The sequence below is a fragment of the Passer domesticus genome, chromosome 1, assembly GCF_036417665.1.
Source record: "Passer domesticus isolate bPasDom1 chromosome 1, bPasDom1.hap1, whole genome shotgun sequence".
NCBI classification, from domain to species: domain Eukaryota; kingdom Metazoa; phylum Chordata; class Aves; order Passeriformes; family Passeridae; genus Passer; species Passer domesticus.
In genome coordinates, this window is record NC_087474.1 from 157414964 (window position 1) to 157429599 (window position 14636).

Here is a 14636-nt window from a genome sequence, read left to right on the forward strand (position 1 = left end):
ATTCTGAAACAGCTGTAATATCATTCTTCAGTTATTTACTGAGCAATAAGGAAGGCTAACAAGACTACTGGTTTTCATCTTTTTATAAAGTCCTTTCTTAAAGCTGAGAAGCTTTTTAAAAGACCCAATCATAAAGGATACCAGACAGGATTAATCGATGACAAAAGAAAATTTGTTTAATAAATTATTTGTCATTTGTCCACTTGATATAGGGGATGTGTAATTATTAAGTCCTCCCTCATAAGCCTGACATGCCAGAAAATTATACAAGGGGGAGAAAAAAAAACAGAAATTACTGTTCATCTACACTAGGTCTTCAGTTCTGGCCAGGGTCAACCCACCCCATCCATAAATTCATTCCTATATGCAAGACCAGAAAATGCTAAATACTACAAGAAAGTCTATTGGTACAATAAATAAGGCTGGGAGAGCCCTAAAGATATGTTTATTGATTTATTATAGCAATGCATGTTATCTCCAAAGTATATTGGAGAATTCTTATAAAAGCTCATTTAAACACCTTTTGAGCCCAGTTTTGTGTAACAGGAGCCACTGAAAGTCACACAGCCCATCTCCACCTCCTCCCAGGCCACCGGGTAAGAACAAGGTAATTAAAATCTGCTGTGATTTCAGAACTTTTCCAAAACCACCCTCTAAGATCCACATGTGAGGGAACAGGGTGGGCACACTGCCTCAACTACTACAACCTGGAATAAAGGCTCTTTCAAAAGCAGCAATCAGAATTCCAGATTATGTCCAAATCATGTTGATTTGCACAGGAACCTCTAGTTTCCCTTTCTAGGAAAAGAAAAAAATAAAGACAATATTTTTTCCATTAACTTTTATCTGAACAATAATCTTTGCCTGAAAGGTATTCTCACAAATTCTTGTGTCTTTCCCCATCAAATCAACAGGACAGATTTCTTTATTAAAAAAAAAAAAAGGTAAAAATAAAAAAATCCTCCAAAAAATTATTTCCTTAAACTCACTCCCACCTCACCTAATGATTTAGCTGGAACCATATCATCATACTGATCATTTTCTTCTACTTTCAAGGAAAAAACTTGATAAGTATGGCAATATCTATCCCCTTTTCCTCTTAAGTAAAAATCCAGTATGCTCAAGGAATTTTTTCCCTCAGTGTAAACAAAGAAGGACATATCCCAAGCAGTGGAGCACCAAACTCTTTCCAAAATGTTTTTTCATTAAGTAAGAGCTCTATTTGAAAGCATTACAAGTGAAAAGACTTTTGAAGTGAGAACAGCCCTTGCAGATACTTTCTAATTAACACCAGTAATTACAACACAAGATCTAAATGCTTGAGCTAAAATCTAAGCTGTGGATGTGGAGGAACAGCTAATTTATATTTATCTGACACTTGGTTATAGTTTAACAATGTTGACCTTGTTCAGTAATCAAAAGTATTACAGTGAATTATACTCTGGCTTCAGACCTCTCAGTTCAGTGGAAGGCTGAACCTGCATCTTTCTCAAGCCCAAAATCTGTCTTAGCAAACATTTAAGTTACAAGCAACTGTTATCAGGAGTTGCAAACAGCAACCTGTATCATTTTACTGGGTACTAAATCAATAAAATCCTAACAAACATAACATAAAATCTTACCCAGAAACTAACTTTGGGTCATCCTAGGCCACTCTAACTTTTAACAGATTTTAAGGTCTGCCAAAGAAGAAGTCCACACTGACATTTTCCATAGAGAAACTTGATAGAAAAGTCTTCTGACAACACAAGAACCTCAGCTCTTTTCAATCTTAAATCCCCTGGTAAATGTGGCTTTTTGCTATAGTTTATTTTATAAACTCAAAATAACTATCAGTTCTAAATGCACTGGCATTCACACATTTTAACTTCTCCTAGACCTGGTGGATAGAAATGAACCTGCAGGACTTGTTATGCTCTTTCCAATGAAATAACACATTTAGGAAGGAAAGAAGTTATTGCACAGAAGCAATTGTGTTCAGAGCAGAGTGAGAATATGTGAGAGGAACAACTCTGCAGACCCCAAAGGTCAGTGGAGAAGGAGGGGCAGGAGATGCTCCAGGTGCCAGAGCTGAGATTCCCCTGCAGCCCAGGGGAGCCAGGGGAAGGACTCCTCTCCCTGAACAGCAGCAGGAATGAGGTGTGATGAACTGAGTGCAACCCCCAAACCCCCTCCCTGTGCCACTGTGGGAGAGGATGGAAAATCTGGGAAAGAGGGAGTGGTGGGGGGAGATATTTTCAAGAGATATTTTACTTTCAATATATATTTTATATACATTTTATATTTTATTTAATATATTTTAAAATATATTTTCAATATATATTTTACACTTCTTATTATCCTGTTCAATATTCTTAGCAATAAAATTCAATTAATATCTGCAAGGTGAGTCTGTTTTGCCTGTGACAGTGATCAGTGAGTGATCTCTCACTGATCCTTAGCCCATGAGACTTTCATTATATTTTCTTCTTCCTGGCCATTTGTGGAGGGGAGTGACAGAGCAGCTTTGATGGTGTCTGGCATACAGCCAGGGTCAACCCACCACAGTAACCCAACTCCAATTTGAAAGAATTTACCAAGTTTTCTTTAGCAAAAAAAAGGAAATAGGTCTAGTCCTGGATATTCACAGATCTTCTGAACCTCAGAGGAGATTTTTCATTTGTGGTCTGGCAGATGTGTTCAAAGGCCATGGGAAGAATGCAGCTGGACAGGTGAACCTGTTTCTCTACATTTAAATTCCTGAGATCTGTCACTTCTAGGAAAGATGAGTGAGGATTTTGCTTCATCCAGTTTCATTCCATGTGTGTATCTGCGCTCACCCCTCGTGCTAAGATTGCCAAATGGGCTGTTCTCAAGTCTCGAGTTTGAAAACACCAGGGTTATGTTTGCCCCTCAGTGGATCAAATAGTTGGTTTATCACAGCCTTTGGACTGCACTCCCTTATCTGAGACACAAAAGGCCTCTAAAAAAGCTGACTGGAGCCAAAGGGAAAAAACATCCAGCTCTGCACAGGTCATCTTTCCAAAAAAAGGATTAAACTGTCTGACCTGGTGAGGGACAGTGTAAGGTGACGCAGAGCTCACCCTGGCAGCATGGACATGTGATGTCCAACCTACAGATGCCCCAGCCTGGCTCAGGGGGGCAGTGAGACACTGAAAGCCATGACAGACGTGTCTGTTGTGGCAGCATGACAAGTCCCTCTTGCTGATCTGCCTCGGGAGCTGTTCCATAACGCACGGCTGCTGAAGGACTCAGAACCCTGGGATGTCCTTCATGAGCTGCACAGGGGGAGCTGCAAGTTCCTAATCATCTGAGGGACAGAGCAGAAAACCCACAGAGCTGCACCTGATGGTGACAGAAGAGAGGTAAGGGAAGGCAAGTGTGGAATTCTTACCTCCAAAGGTTCTCATTAACATGACACCACCCACAACAATGCCAGAGGAGTTGGCCTCCTCAAGGACTGGCTCCAATAATAGTAAAAAAGAGAATGTTTGCCATTTACAGCACTCATCTTTGTGCTAAAAGCTCCAGAAACAGAAAGTAGGGAAATGGGTCAGGCAGGCAGCAGCTGCAAGAGATTCACAAGCAACTGCCAAGACAAAAAGAACCAAAGGAAATCTGGTGTAACAAAAGATGACTGAAAGCTCTTTGTGTTTGGCTGGAATTGGCCAAAGCTCCTGAGCTGACTGGCAAGCAAGTGAAGGTGACCACCTTCACTTCAAGGACACCTTGAGCAGTTTGAACAGGCACATTTCAGTGAGGAGCAGTACAGAACAACCAAGAGATAACTTCTTAACACGCTGTGGACACCTGCAATGCTCTCAGCTTGATGTGCAACACCAAGAGTCTGTGTGGCTGTTAGAGACTGTTTAATGCCCTGTCTCCATGAGTTCCATGCATGCATTCACTGACCAAAAAGGAGCTGCTGACATTACAAAGCTTTGGTTCCCTGTTGGCCACCAGAATCCCATCTCACTGGACTGCCAGCCCAGCCTCATGCATTTGTATCAATTCAGGGTCATAACTAAAATGGAAGAGAGCCCCTGAAAAAGGCAAAGGTCATTCCCCAACACAAGAAAGACCTGCTGGAAAAAGTCCAGAGGGGGCCACTAAGTTGATCACAGCACCTCTGCTATGAAGACAGAGACCTGGGGTTGTTAATCCTGGGGAAGAGAAGGCTCTGGGTGGATCTTAAATCCCTGTCCAGTGCCTAAAGAGCTCCAAGAGAGCTGGAGAGGGACTCTGGACAGGGCATGTAGTAATAGAACAAGGGGAAATGGCTTCAAACTGACAGACGACAAGTTTAGCTGAAGAATTGGGAAGAAATTCTTTACTGTGAGGGTGGTGAGGCCCTGGCACAGGTTGCTCAGAAAAGCTGTGACTGTCCCATACCTGGAAGTGTTCAAGGCCAGGCTGGATGGGCTTCTGAGCAATCTGGAATAGTGAAAGGTGTCCCTGGCCATGGAGAGAACTGGAAGTCCAAGGTCTCTAAGGTCCCTTCCCACCCAAACCATTCAGTGACTGATTCTGTGACACTCAGCAACACCTCCACACAATCACACTTGAAATAACATAATTATGGCATGCTTAATATGGACCATTAGTTCTTCTAATTAGCCTTTTCCACTGCTTTACATTGTTTCCACAGCACAGTCATTTAAAAAGTCACACAAGTTTCTTTTTTTCCTCTAATAACACAGTTCATTTAAAGCACAAACTTCCAAATACAGGGGTGCATTTCACTTCTGTGAGACAATGCAAGAAACTGAACATTCTGCTTGACAGGACCCTGGGTCACCTTAAGTTCTGCTTTCAAAAGAAGGTGAAGATGATTTCCAGAGGTCCCTGCCCCCACAGACATTTCTGATTGCGTGATTCTGATGGCACAGTTCTCACTCTGTCAGAACAAATACCATTCGGTGCCTCTCAAAACTCACTCTTACTTCTGTTTTTCTGAGATAGGAACTTAAGTTGGATTTTTTGAGTATGCATGCTTGTAGTTTACTCATCAGAAATTTTCTTTTTCTGATAATTATCATGCCTAATAACATTAAAGACACTGTCAGATACACAAAGAGACTTCATTGCAAACATCTTTGCTAGAGAAAGAAAATACAGGATGAAGTACAATTAAAAGTTTTATTGAATTTAGAGGTGAGTATCAGTATCAACTGTTCTCCTTTTTCCCACTGCTTTTAACAAAGTTGTCATGGAGAGATGGTGAGTCTCTTTTTCAACATTGTGAACCCATTAACTGGTTCAAAATGTAATGTTATGTACAAAAATTCTGATTAACATTTGACTCACGTATTCCACTATTTAATACTTAAATTTCTCCATTTCACCTGAGTGCTGTGTTTGGCCTCTCCATTCCATACATGCAGCCCCTGGCCCAGGAGGAGCATGTTGGAATTTCTGAAATAAGAATAGCAGGTCATCATACGTTCAAATTCCTAAAATTATTCCTGGTAACAAATCTCAGACCGAAAATCTATTTTGAGATGATTGACACCTCCTATTCTCTGAGGTTGTGGAGAAGAGGATACTCTGTTATAAAAAATCATGAGCTTGAATACTGAAATGAACAGAAATCACAAGGCATCACACTGCATTTTAATGGTCAGGCACTGACAGAATAAAACCTGCAATAAAATAAGGTATTTCTACTGTCAGTAAAGATTATGCTGCTTGTCACCTGCAGTACTTCTGTTAAGATCATTTTCATAACAATCCCTCAAAGGACAAACCAAAAGAAAATACATCACAAAACAAAAGCAGGATTCACCTATCAGACCACTTTTTAATATTAACATGGACAGAGCATTTCAAGAGAATTAAGTGTACACAGGGGATGTGCTGTATTTCATCCAGAGCTTCAATTATTCTTTTAACTCACAATAGCTTATTTTATTTATTGCCTTGTCTTTTAAAGTCTTCTCTCCATTTTTTTCTCACTGCTCAGTGAGTAAGATAGAAACAGGCTTATTTACTTCCACTCCTTCAAGTAGGACAACATTACTGCTAATAGTAATTTATTTAATGAATTAATCAGCATATTTAAACATAAGGAGAAAATAATTTAGACACAAGATTCTTCCTCTTTACCAGTAATTGCCTCAGGATTTTTTCCCCAAGTAACACTGAAATTAAATTTAGATTTTTAAAAAGCAGGTGACCCTTTAACACAGAGATGGTTCTACAATTTCATTCATCTTTCTACATTTTCTTACATTACCTTTCATTTCTATATTCCTACAATAAAATCAAACTGAACTATTTCAGCTCTGTAATGGGGACTATGATATTTATTCTAAACTGACCTAAAAGTATAACACAAATAATTTCCCTTTCAATAGAGAAGAAGTCAGGATGATTATTTCCAAATACAAATCAGCATACACACCCTTGGTGTTGACTGTTTTTGCTGTCACCTCCAGTTTCTCCAAAGGTTCTGTTCCAATATTTTCTAATTTAATGATGAGCTGCTGGCTCTCTCCATTGTACAGCTGGACAGACACATTAGTGGAGATTTCATCCCCTGAAGAAGGCTGAAGTGTATGAGCAGACCTACAAAATGTGACAGACAAATTATGATGAAAATGTTAAAAGCCTGTCCTGGTTACTCTTTTTCACTATTTTTGGAAGACTCAGACACAACTGCTGAAGACACTAAATAACATTTTCCATTCCCATTTTTAGAACCATTGAGAAAGAAAATTAATAATTTATGCATAAGACAAGTCAGATTTCAAGCAATATAAAATACATACTCTAACTCTGAAAGCTTGTTAAACTACCTGCAAAAGCTGCAAGGAAGGGGAAAGGGAAAAAAAAAAAACCCAGAGCAGATCACTACAATGAGCAGGTTTAGTGGACAGTGCAGGGCACAAAGCTCACAGCAGTGGGGCCAGGGAAAAATTCCCAGTGTGAAGGGTGGAACAGTGCCCAGAGATGAACTCTTTGGAGCATGCATGAGGGAAGGAGCTGCAGAACAAGACAGATGGGCAGAGGTTCCATTCCTGACTGCACTTTCTGTGCTAATGCAGGGTGGTCAAAAGGCATCCAGGATACAAAGACAGAAGACACTGAGATTAATGACCAATAATTCCATTTCTTTTTGCAGGTGTTCCTGCCATCCTTCCCTTTGATCCTGTCCTTCCTTACCACAAACAGGAGGAGATTTCAGTCTTTCAGAACAGATCTGTGATGAGGACTTCAACCAAGTATTTTTTGATCATTCAGAATGTACTGCCATGGACTGTTAGCATTTCAAGGCTCTGAAATTTGAGCATGTGGAGTGAGAGGGAAGAAGGAATTTCTTTTTCGCCCTCATATTGAGACAAAATATCATGGAATTGCATACTAAAAAGAAAAATTCTGTTTTCAGTTACTGTATAAATGTACATGTACTTATTAGTAATTCTTCTTCTGTATATTTTTCTCTCTTCTTTTTTACTTTCTTCTGTGATAATTGAGCTGAATTAATAGTCTTGCCTGGACTGGATTGTTAAGATATAAACAGTGAATTCTTGGTTTGCTACACCCCTTTTTGCCCAAAACCAAAGTTTTGAGCGCAACAATATTGCAAAATTATTTCTGCAAATTTATGTGAAATTCCATGGTTTCACACAGTAAAACAAAAGACTCAGCTTTGTATTCTAAAGCAAATCATGCAGATTTAGATTATGTGCTCTTTTACTCAAGCATTAATTATACACTCAGGTGGAAGAGCTTTTATTCAGCATGTGACTAACAATTAAATACGACCTAACAAAATCATCATTTAATTTAATTTTTCACCTTGGAAGGGAGGTGCTGATCTGCAGCCTTGGCAAAGCTGGAATGACTTCAACAGTGCAGCCATTGGTCTTCACTCCTGGCAGATTGTCCAGAAGGCAATCACTGAAGACTCCAAAAACTGAAGTATGATAACCTGAGTTTTAGAAGAAAACACCAGTTATGTTGTGAATTGTACTTTTTTCTGGCAGGTCTGAAAGTACCCAAACCACCACCTTCTCCACTGGAAAATCTTCTCAGGACACATAATATATACAGGACTTTTAAACCCCTGAAATAACATTAATAACTACCTGACAATGTACAAACAACACATGGTCACCTCTGCATCTGTGGCACGTAAAATAAAAGAAATTGTAAATAGCCTCTGATTTCTACAATGCATTACAAACTTCTGAATAATTCTTTCCAAGATCAACATCACAAGTCATAGCATGGACACCATTTCATACCTGTCACCAAATTCCCTGGGGCACATAAAACATGTCAACCTTCAACATGCATTCCCTATTTCCTCAGAAAAATGTTTACAGGAAAGAATCTCAACTACATCCAGAAGTATAAAAGAATCCTAAAGGAAATTATTAATGGAAAAAACATGCATGCATAAACACCTGCCATGAAAGACTACAACTTCTGAAAGTTCAATTTAGTAGAAAAATTCTACTGATTCCTTATCAGGCAATATTTATATCTGAAGGAAAAATTGATACATTGACAAACAGAAAGCTGCCAAGTACAGGAATCAACTCCTCTACTTGCAGTACATTTTTAGTACGTGGAACTCAAAAGGAGACAACTACAGTACAAATGTTCTGAATGCTTTGATGCTATTCTGTATTTACTGAAATAGTTTCTGAGAAAAAAAAAAATCACATGAAAAATTGTTTTATGAGCAGACACAAAAGCACTTAGGAAAAACTCAGTGAGAACAGTTTCTTCAAGTTCAAAGCCATCTTCTTTTAGTGCTTAGCTTTACCAAAATGGTTCTTATCCTGTATCCTAACTTTTCATTCCAGGAAGACATTTTTAAAAATGTGATTTGGTAAGATGATTCACTCCTACTACATGTTGAATCCATCCTCTCCACATATGCCTCCTTTTCTAGGTCTGGTAGCTTTTTGTAAAAGCCCTTTAATATTCTTCCTTACTACAAACACAGTTTTATTTAGGCTTATTAATGAAATGATATCTTGACTGCAACAGGCCATAAACCCTGGCTAAATTGTTTCCACGGAAGCAATCTGCAAAAATTTCTGTAATCTTACATGAACACAATTAATTAAGGAAAAAAAAAAAAACTGCAAGATTATCTTCTGCATTCTAAAGAAAAAAGTTCAAGTAATCCTCCTCAGAAGCTTTCCAAATGAAAGCATTAATAAAGGGGAGCTGGAGTTCATTATCCTCTTCCTCTCACACATGAGATACTCCAAGAATGTGCTCGTTACTGCTGCTGCAGCCAAGTGATTCATCAGGCTGTTTTTAATGAAGCCTGCTGCAGGGAACAGATTCCCTGTGTTCCTTTTTTTTCACTTACTGAGGAGAGTTTAGAGTGGTGAACACACACGTGGCAAACAAAGCCATGCAACCCCCAGGGGTGTAAAACTCAACCAGGAGTGAGTGGAGCCATCCCTTACCATTGACAGTGATCTGCCCTGTGGTTTGGGGAACACCAACCAGAGTCACAGGATAGAGCCCAGATTCTGCAGGGAGGGAAAGGGCAGCAGGGAGAGATTCAAATTCTACTCCAGTTGTCAAGAGACCCTGAAAAAACACATCACATAGATAAATCCATTTATGATATACACTTACATTTTTATGCTACATACTTATATTTTAATCCCATGCATTACATCAGCCAAACTTTTATGATTTATTCCAATTTACTCATAGCAGTTATTCTGGGTTTGAGTTGCAGTGACTGCAGCGTGCATCCAGAATTACAGCAGGATTTGTATTCAACATGGAAACATTCCAGGAACTGAGCTGGGAATGACATATGAAAAACTAATAAAAATGTATACCCAAGCACAGTAAAAAAAAATCACAGATATCATCTGCATGGTGCTGGTTTGTACCTACATTTAATTGTACTGTGACTTTAACATGAATATTCAATAGATAGTAGAAATCAAATATCAATCACAGATCATTCTTGACTTTAATTACATGCCCAAAGTATGTTTTCTAAGAGGGAAAAATTTGTATTTACAGACAACAGGGAAAGTCTAGCTTAACCATCCAACCTAAATATTTCAGTGAGTTGGAATAATGCATTCATTTTGCTGGACTGATCCTCTCAAGCCTAAATGCCTGCAGTTACTCCCTTAGTGTAGAGAAATCTTTTAGCATCTAAATTTAAAACATGGGACAAAATGAGAAATGAAGCAGAAAAAAAATTATTGAAGAAATTTCTGAGCACAGCATTACTGTTCTTAGGAGACTGGAGGTTTTCTTCAAGCTTGGTTAAGGAATTGAAGATGCTTGAGCATAGAATGTGCTGTTAAAAATAAACTTGATTTTGGAAAGCATATAAATCCAAGTTACCCATTATTTTTCTATACAAATATTTATTTTTATTTTTGAATAAAGATACTACAAAGACCTCAATCAATAAAAGCAGTAAGCACAACTGGATTAAATCTTAACTCTGTGTGGATGCTTAATGAGAACTGAGAACATTGTTAAAGAGTAACATACTTTTGTGAAGAGAGATGAAAAACTCACAGTTTGAGCCACAGAAAAACACATAACATACCCAAAATCTGTAAAATATTTGTTCTAGCAATTACTTATTTGTAGACTTGACACTCTTGAGACTCTTGAGACAACACCTAATTCACCCAAAGCTACTCTGGCTTTGTGGAAAGCTGCATTAGAGAACCCTGTCCTTGAGACTGCAAAAATTCCATTTCACCACTGCACTTGAGTTGTAAGTAAATACTCTGTCATACCCTCATTTCCACTGAATTTTTGTTTTCCTTCCATTGCACATTCAGACTTCAGCTGTCAGAAACCATCCACAAAAACACAACTAACTTTGTCTTTCTGTATATTCACCACCCAGTGTATCAGAGCACTGAGACTCTTTGATTCCCACATTAATCCTTCCAGTGGGATTCACCCCACAGAAATGGGATGAACATTTTCTCTTTAACACTGATGTAGCCTCAATTTTCACCACAATTCTGCTGCTTTTGCTTTGGCTGAAAAACCTTAGAAGACAAACAAAAGCTGACCCAAACACTCTCCAGAACTCACTTTAAAAACTGGTACAGAAGGCTTTTAAACTTTATTTTAGCCTCAAAACCACTGACCTATTACTTGGCCTAATATTCAAATATATTTGAATTATTCAGGATTTATCTCAACTAAAAACTTTCATCCAAGGACTTCGAGTCCTGCAAAATCAGTGATAAAAAAAACCCCCACAAACCCTCCAGTAATGTGTTTACTATCAGCTGTAGCAAATGTAAATTTTAAAAACTGACAGGCATCCCTAAACATTTTCTAACATGTAATGCAAGCCTTGAAAACAAAGGGAATTTTTTTAGAGAACAAACACAATGTAAATGCCAAAACACCTGCACCAAGCACACACTATGCCTGGACTGGAAATTGAAGAGCTTCAAGTTCACTAATACAAAAACAAGAAAGCAGCAGTCAATTCCTCCACTTTCAGTAAAACTTCCAAGTTTTGAAAAGTAAAGACATTAAGAAAAGATTAAAACTCATCGAAATGGGGAAAAAAATCAATATAAAAATCAGCTAGACTTCAGATTTCCAGACATAAATTGAAATCAAGATACTTACCCTTAGAACTTAGGCCACACAAGTGAGTTTTAAAAGACAGTGACATATCTTAGAATGTCTGAAAGATGATTTCAAGAGCACAATTTGCTGAATTGCACAATTCTGCAATATTTGCCCAATATTGCCCTCTGGTGCCTGAAGTTTTGCAGTTTAACAGTGAAAACCTAAGCAAGGCTGAAGTACTCTCACATCCATTGACTAAAAAATTTCAGCCACACCACCAAAAGTAGGGAAATGTGTCAGATTTCTTTTCCTGAGAGTTATTATTATGTTATTTCAAGTAGTAATATTTGGTAATCATTTAGTCACCACTTGGTAATCATTTCTCTTTCTGACCCTACAGGAACAGATCATCCAAATCCAAGGTTTCCTCCAGGGAATATATGAGTCACTCACACAAAAAAAAAAATGTTTACATTTCTTTGTATTCTTATAAAACAATTTAAATTGTCTTAGAGAGAATGTACGCACGCTTTTATCACAGCATGTCTTTCAATCACTTCAAATCTCATTTTAGTTTTAGATGAACAAAACAACTTGCATGTAAATGGCAGCATTTGGGGATGCTGTTAAAATAACAGGAGGATGTAACTGCTTTTTTTAGGCTTTACTTACCAATCCCAAAATGCAATCATTCTTTTTTTAAAGTAACACGACCTTCAAAGTTAGTTTCCATGCTGAACATACTTGTACACCATGTTGTCAAATACTTTACACAAAAACTGTCAAATATTTATTTTAAAGGAAATTTTCCCTACTATTTCTAATATGGTTATTTCAGGCAGACCTAGAAAAACACCAAACACAGCCATTTCCTTCTTTCCCCCCCCCCCTTCACCTTTCTGTGTACATTCTTAACTAAAACATTCTCCACTAAATGGAGTGTAGCAGTAATTAAATATTCCCTCAAGACAGCAGAAACAGCAAAAGATGTGAACTCAGGAAAGAGCAGTTCATGGAAACAATTTAAACCATCATAAGCAAAGTTGTGGGGCTGATTATACATTCAGATTTATCAAAATTTTAGGTGCTCTTTTGAAACATCATCATAGAGCTCTTGACTAATAGCACAATTTTCAAGTTAAAAAAAAAAGCGATGGCCATTCTTAAAGCATCATTAATCAAAATACCACACCTGATTGTGTTCAAATAGATACAGATCCCAAACAGAAGGAGAACCATAGAAAAAATACTTAATTCTTGAATAATGACTAAGTATTATAAATCATAACATTCTCACGGGTCAGGGGTAGCATTTTTCTGTTTCTTGATATTTATTTATTAAATACAGTTTACACTGTCTACAGATCTTGTGGCTTTTTTGGAACCATGGCTGTATTTTCCACAGTAAGAGCAGAGAAAATGCTTTCCCTCAATACATAACATTACCTCAAAATTTCTCAGCTTTATTTTTTTGCTTTTAATAGGAAACTTGATAAAAAAAAAGATGAAGAAATAGTTAAATCTTAGAGAACTTAACATTTTGCACTGCATCTTCATATGTATTTTAGTAGTAGATCTCTCCAGATTATACTGTTTGTTGCTTTAAGCATTTGTCTCAAGATTCAAAACAAATCCACTGAAGATTTCCTAGAATTTTTTTGATTTTTTTATTGAAGGCCTGAAACATGAAGATCACTTTTTCTTGCACAGAAATCTGCAGTAAGAGCAGTAACTGCAACACAAACTGCAAAAGGGCTGGAGGCCATCACTGACAGACCTGAACAAGGCTGTACAGAAATCAACATTCCTGGCAGAAAAGGTGAAGTGGTGGCACAAATGTACAGCTGAACATCCCATCTCCAGGTGACCTCACCCCAGCATGGCAAGAATATTCTGTCTAATCCATCACAGCCAGCTCTGGTTAGGCTCATTTTTGTCTCTCACTCTGCTGATTTAATGTACCTGCTGAGTTTTATTAAAGCATTTGTTCTGATCAACCCCAAGATCTCTCCTGCTTCACTTTATTGACTCACACAACTGTGGGAGCTAATCACTTGCATGCTCCATGATTGAACATTTTCATTTGTCATTTTACAAACACTACTGCACTTTCCATTGGACCAGCCTTCTAACTGTATGGACAAAATGGAAAAATTAAATAGAAAAAGACAGAAAATGAACACAGAAATGGAATGAAGAAGAGGCACCTAATCAGAGTCCCAAATCACAAATATTCATGACAGGAAATTAACAGTAAAAACAACAAAAATGGGCCAAGTTCCTTGAGAACAATAAAATAAAATAACAAAGAAAATCAATTGTTCAGGGTTTATCATCAGAGCAAGACTAATCAAAGTCTTGTGTCCACAGTCTGACATCAAGTCTAGAAATTCAATGCCTTTTACTTAAGCACACCTCAATTAACCTACATGGCCCCAGCATTAACACTTCAATTAATGAAAAAGCTCTGGAAGCCTTTCCATGGGGAATAATTCTCCTTAACAACCTGTGCTCAATGCTAACTTGTTTACCATCACAACAGAAATTCAACAAACAGAAAGACACAGTAGGAAAAGTACCATGGCAAAAGCTTGGATTTCATTTAACATGAAATGATTAATTTATCAGAACAAATCTAAATAGAGGGAAAGGGGAAGATTTTTAAAAATAAGTAAGACTGTAGATTTCAGTACAGTTATATATTGGTGAATGGTGGAGCATGGAAAGGACAAAGAAAAATTAAACCAAGCAATAGAGAACTCAAAGATGACTGGAAAAAAGCCTGAATGATCTTGCAAAGGTGAGGTGCTGAGTCAGGCAGGAGGAAAAAATTTGTGGGAAAAACAAGTTGAAACTGCCACTAAATGACAGAAAAGGATACACTTGCTATGAAACTGAGTGTGTGAGAGTAAATAACCTGAAAAATGTGATACGTGATGAGAAATCAGACAAGAAAAGGGTATGGGGACTGCAGGCACGAGTACATGTTAATAATAAAACACACCATTTTAAAATATTAACCAGCACTCTGAATTATTAAAATAAAAACACAGGAGTTTATTCTTATGATAAAGTAATGCCTA

The 14636-nt window shown here is 37.7% G+C and overlaps 1 protein-coding gene across 6 annotated transcripts in view; it reads right to left on the reverse strand.

The window, feature by feature from the left end:
- TRAPPC9 (trafficking protein particle complex subunit 9) overlaps window positions 1-14636 on the reverse strand; it is a 448113-nt gene that overhangs the window by 379236 nt on the left and 54241 nt on the right. For all 6 annotated transcript variants that reach the window (XM_064398425.1, XM_064398434.1, XM_064398414.1 and 3 more), the window contains 3 exons: window positions 9435-9561; window positions 7801-7933; window positions 6404-6567 (listed from right to left, as the gene is read on the reverse strand). In XM_064398425.1, the coding sequence (XP_064254495.1) occupies window positions 6404-6567; window positions 7801-7933; window positions 9435-9561 (424 nt within the window). The remainder of the gene's footprint in view (window positions 1-6403; window positions 6568-7800; window positions 7934-9434; window positions 9562-14636) is intronic.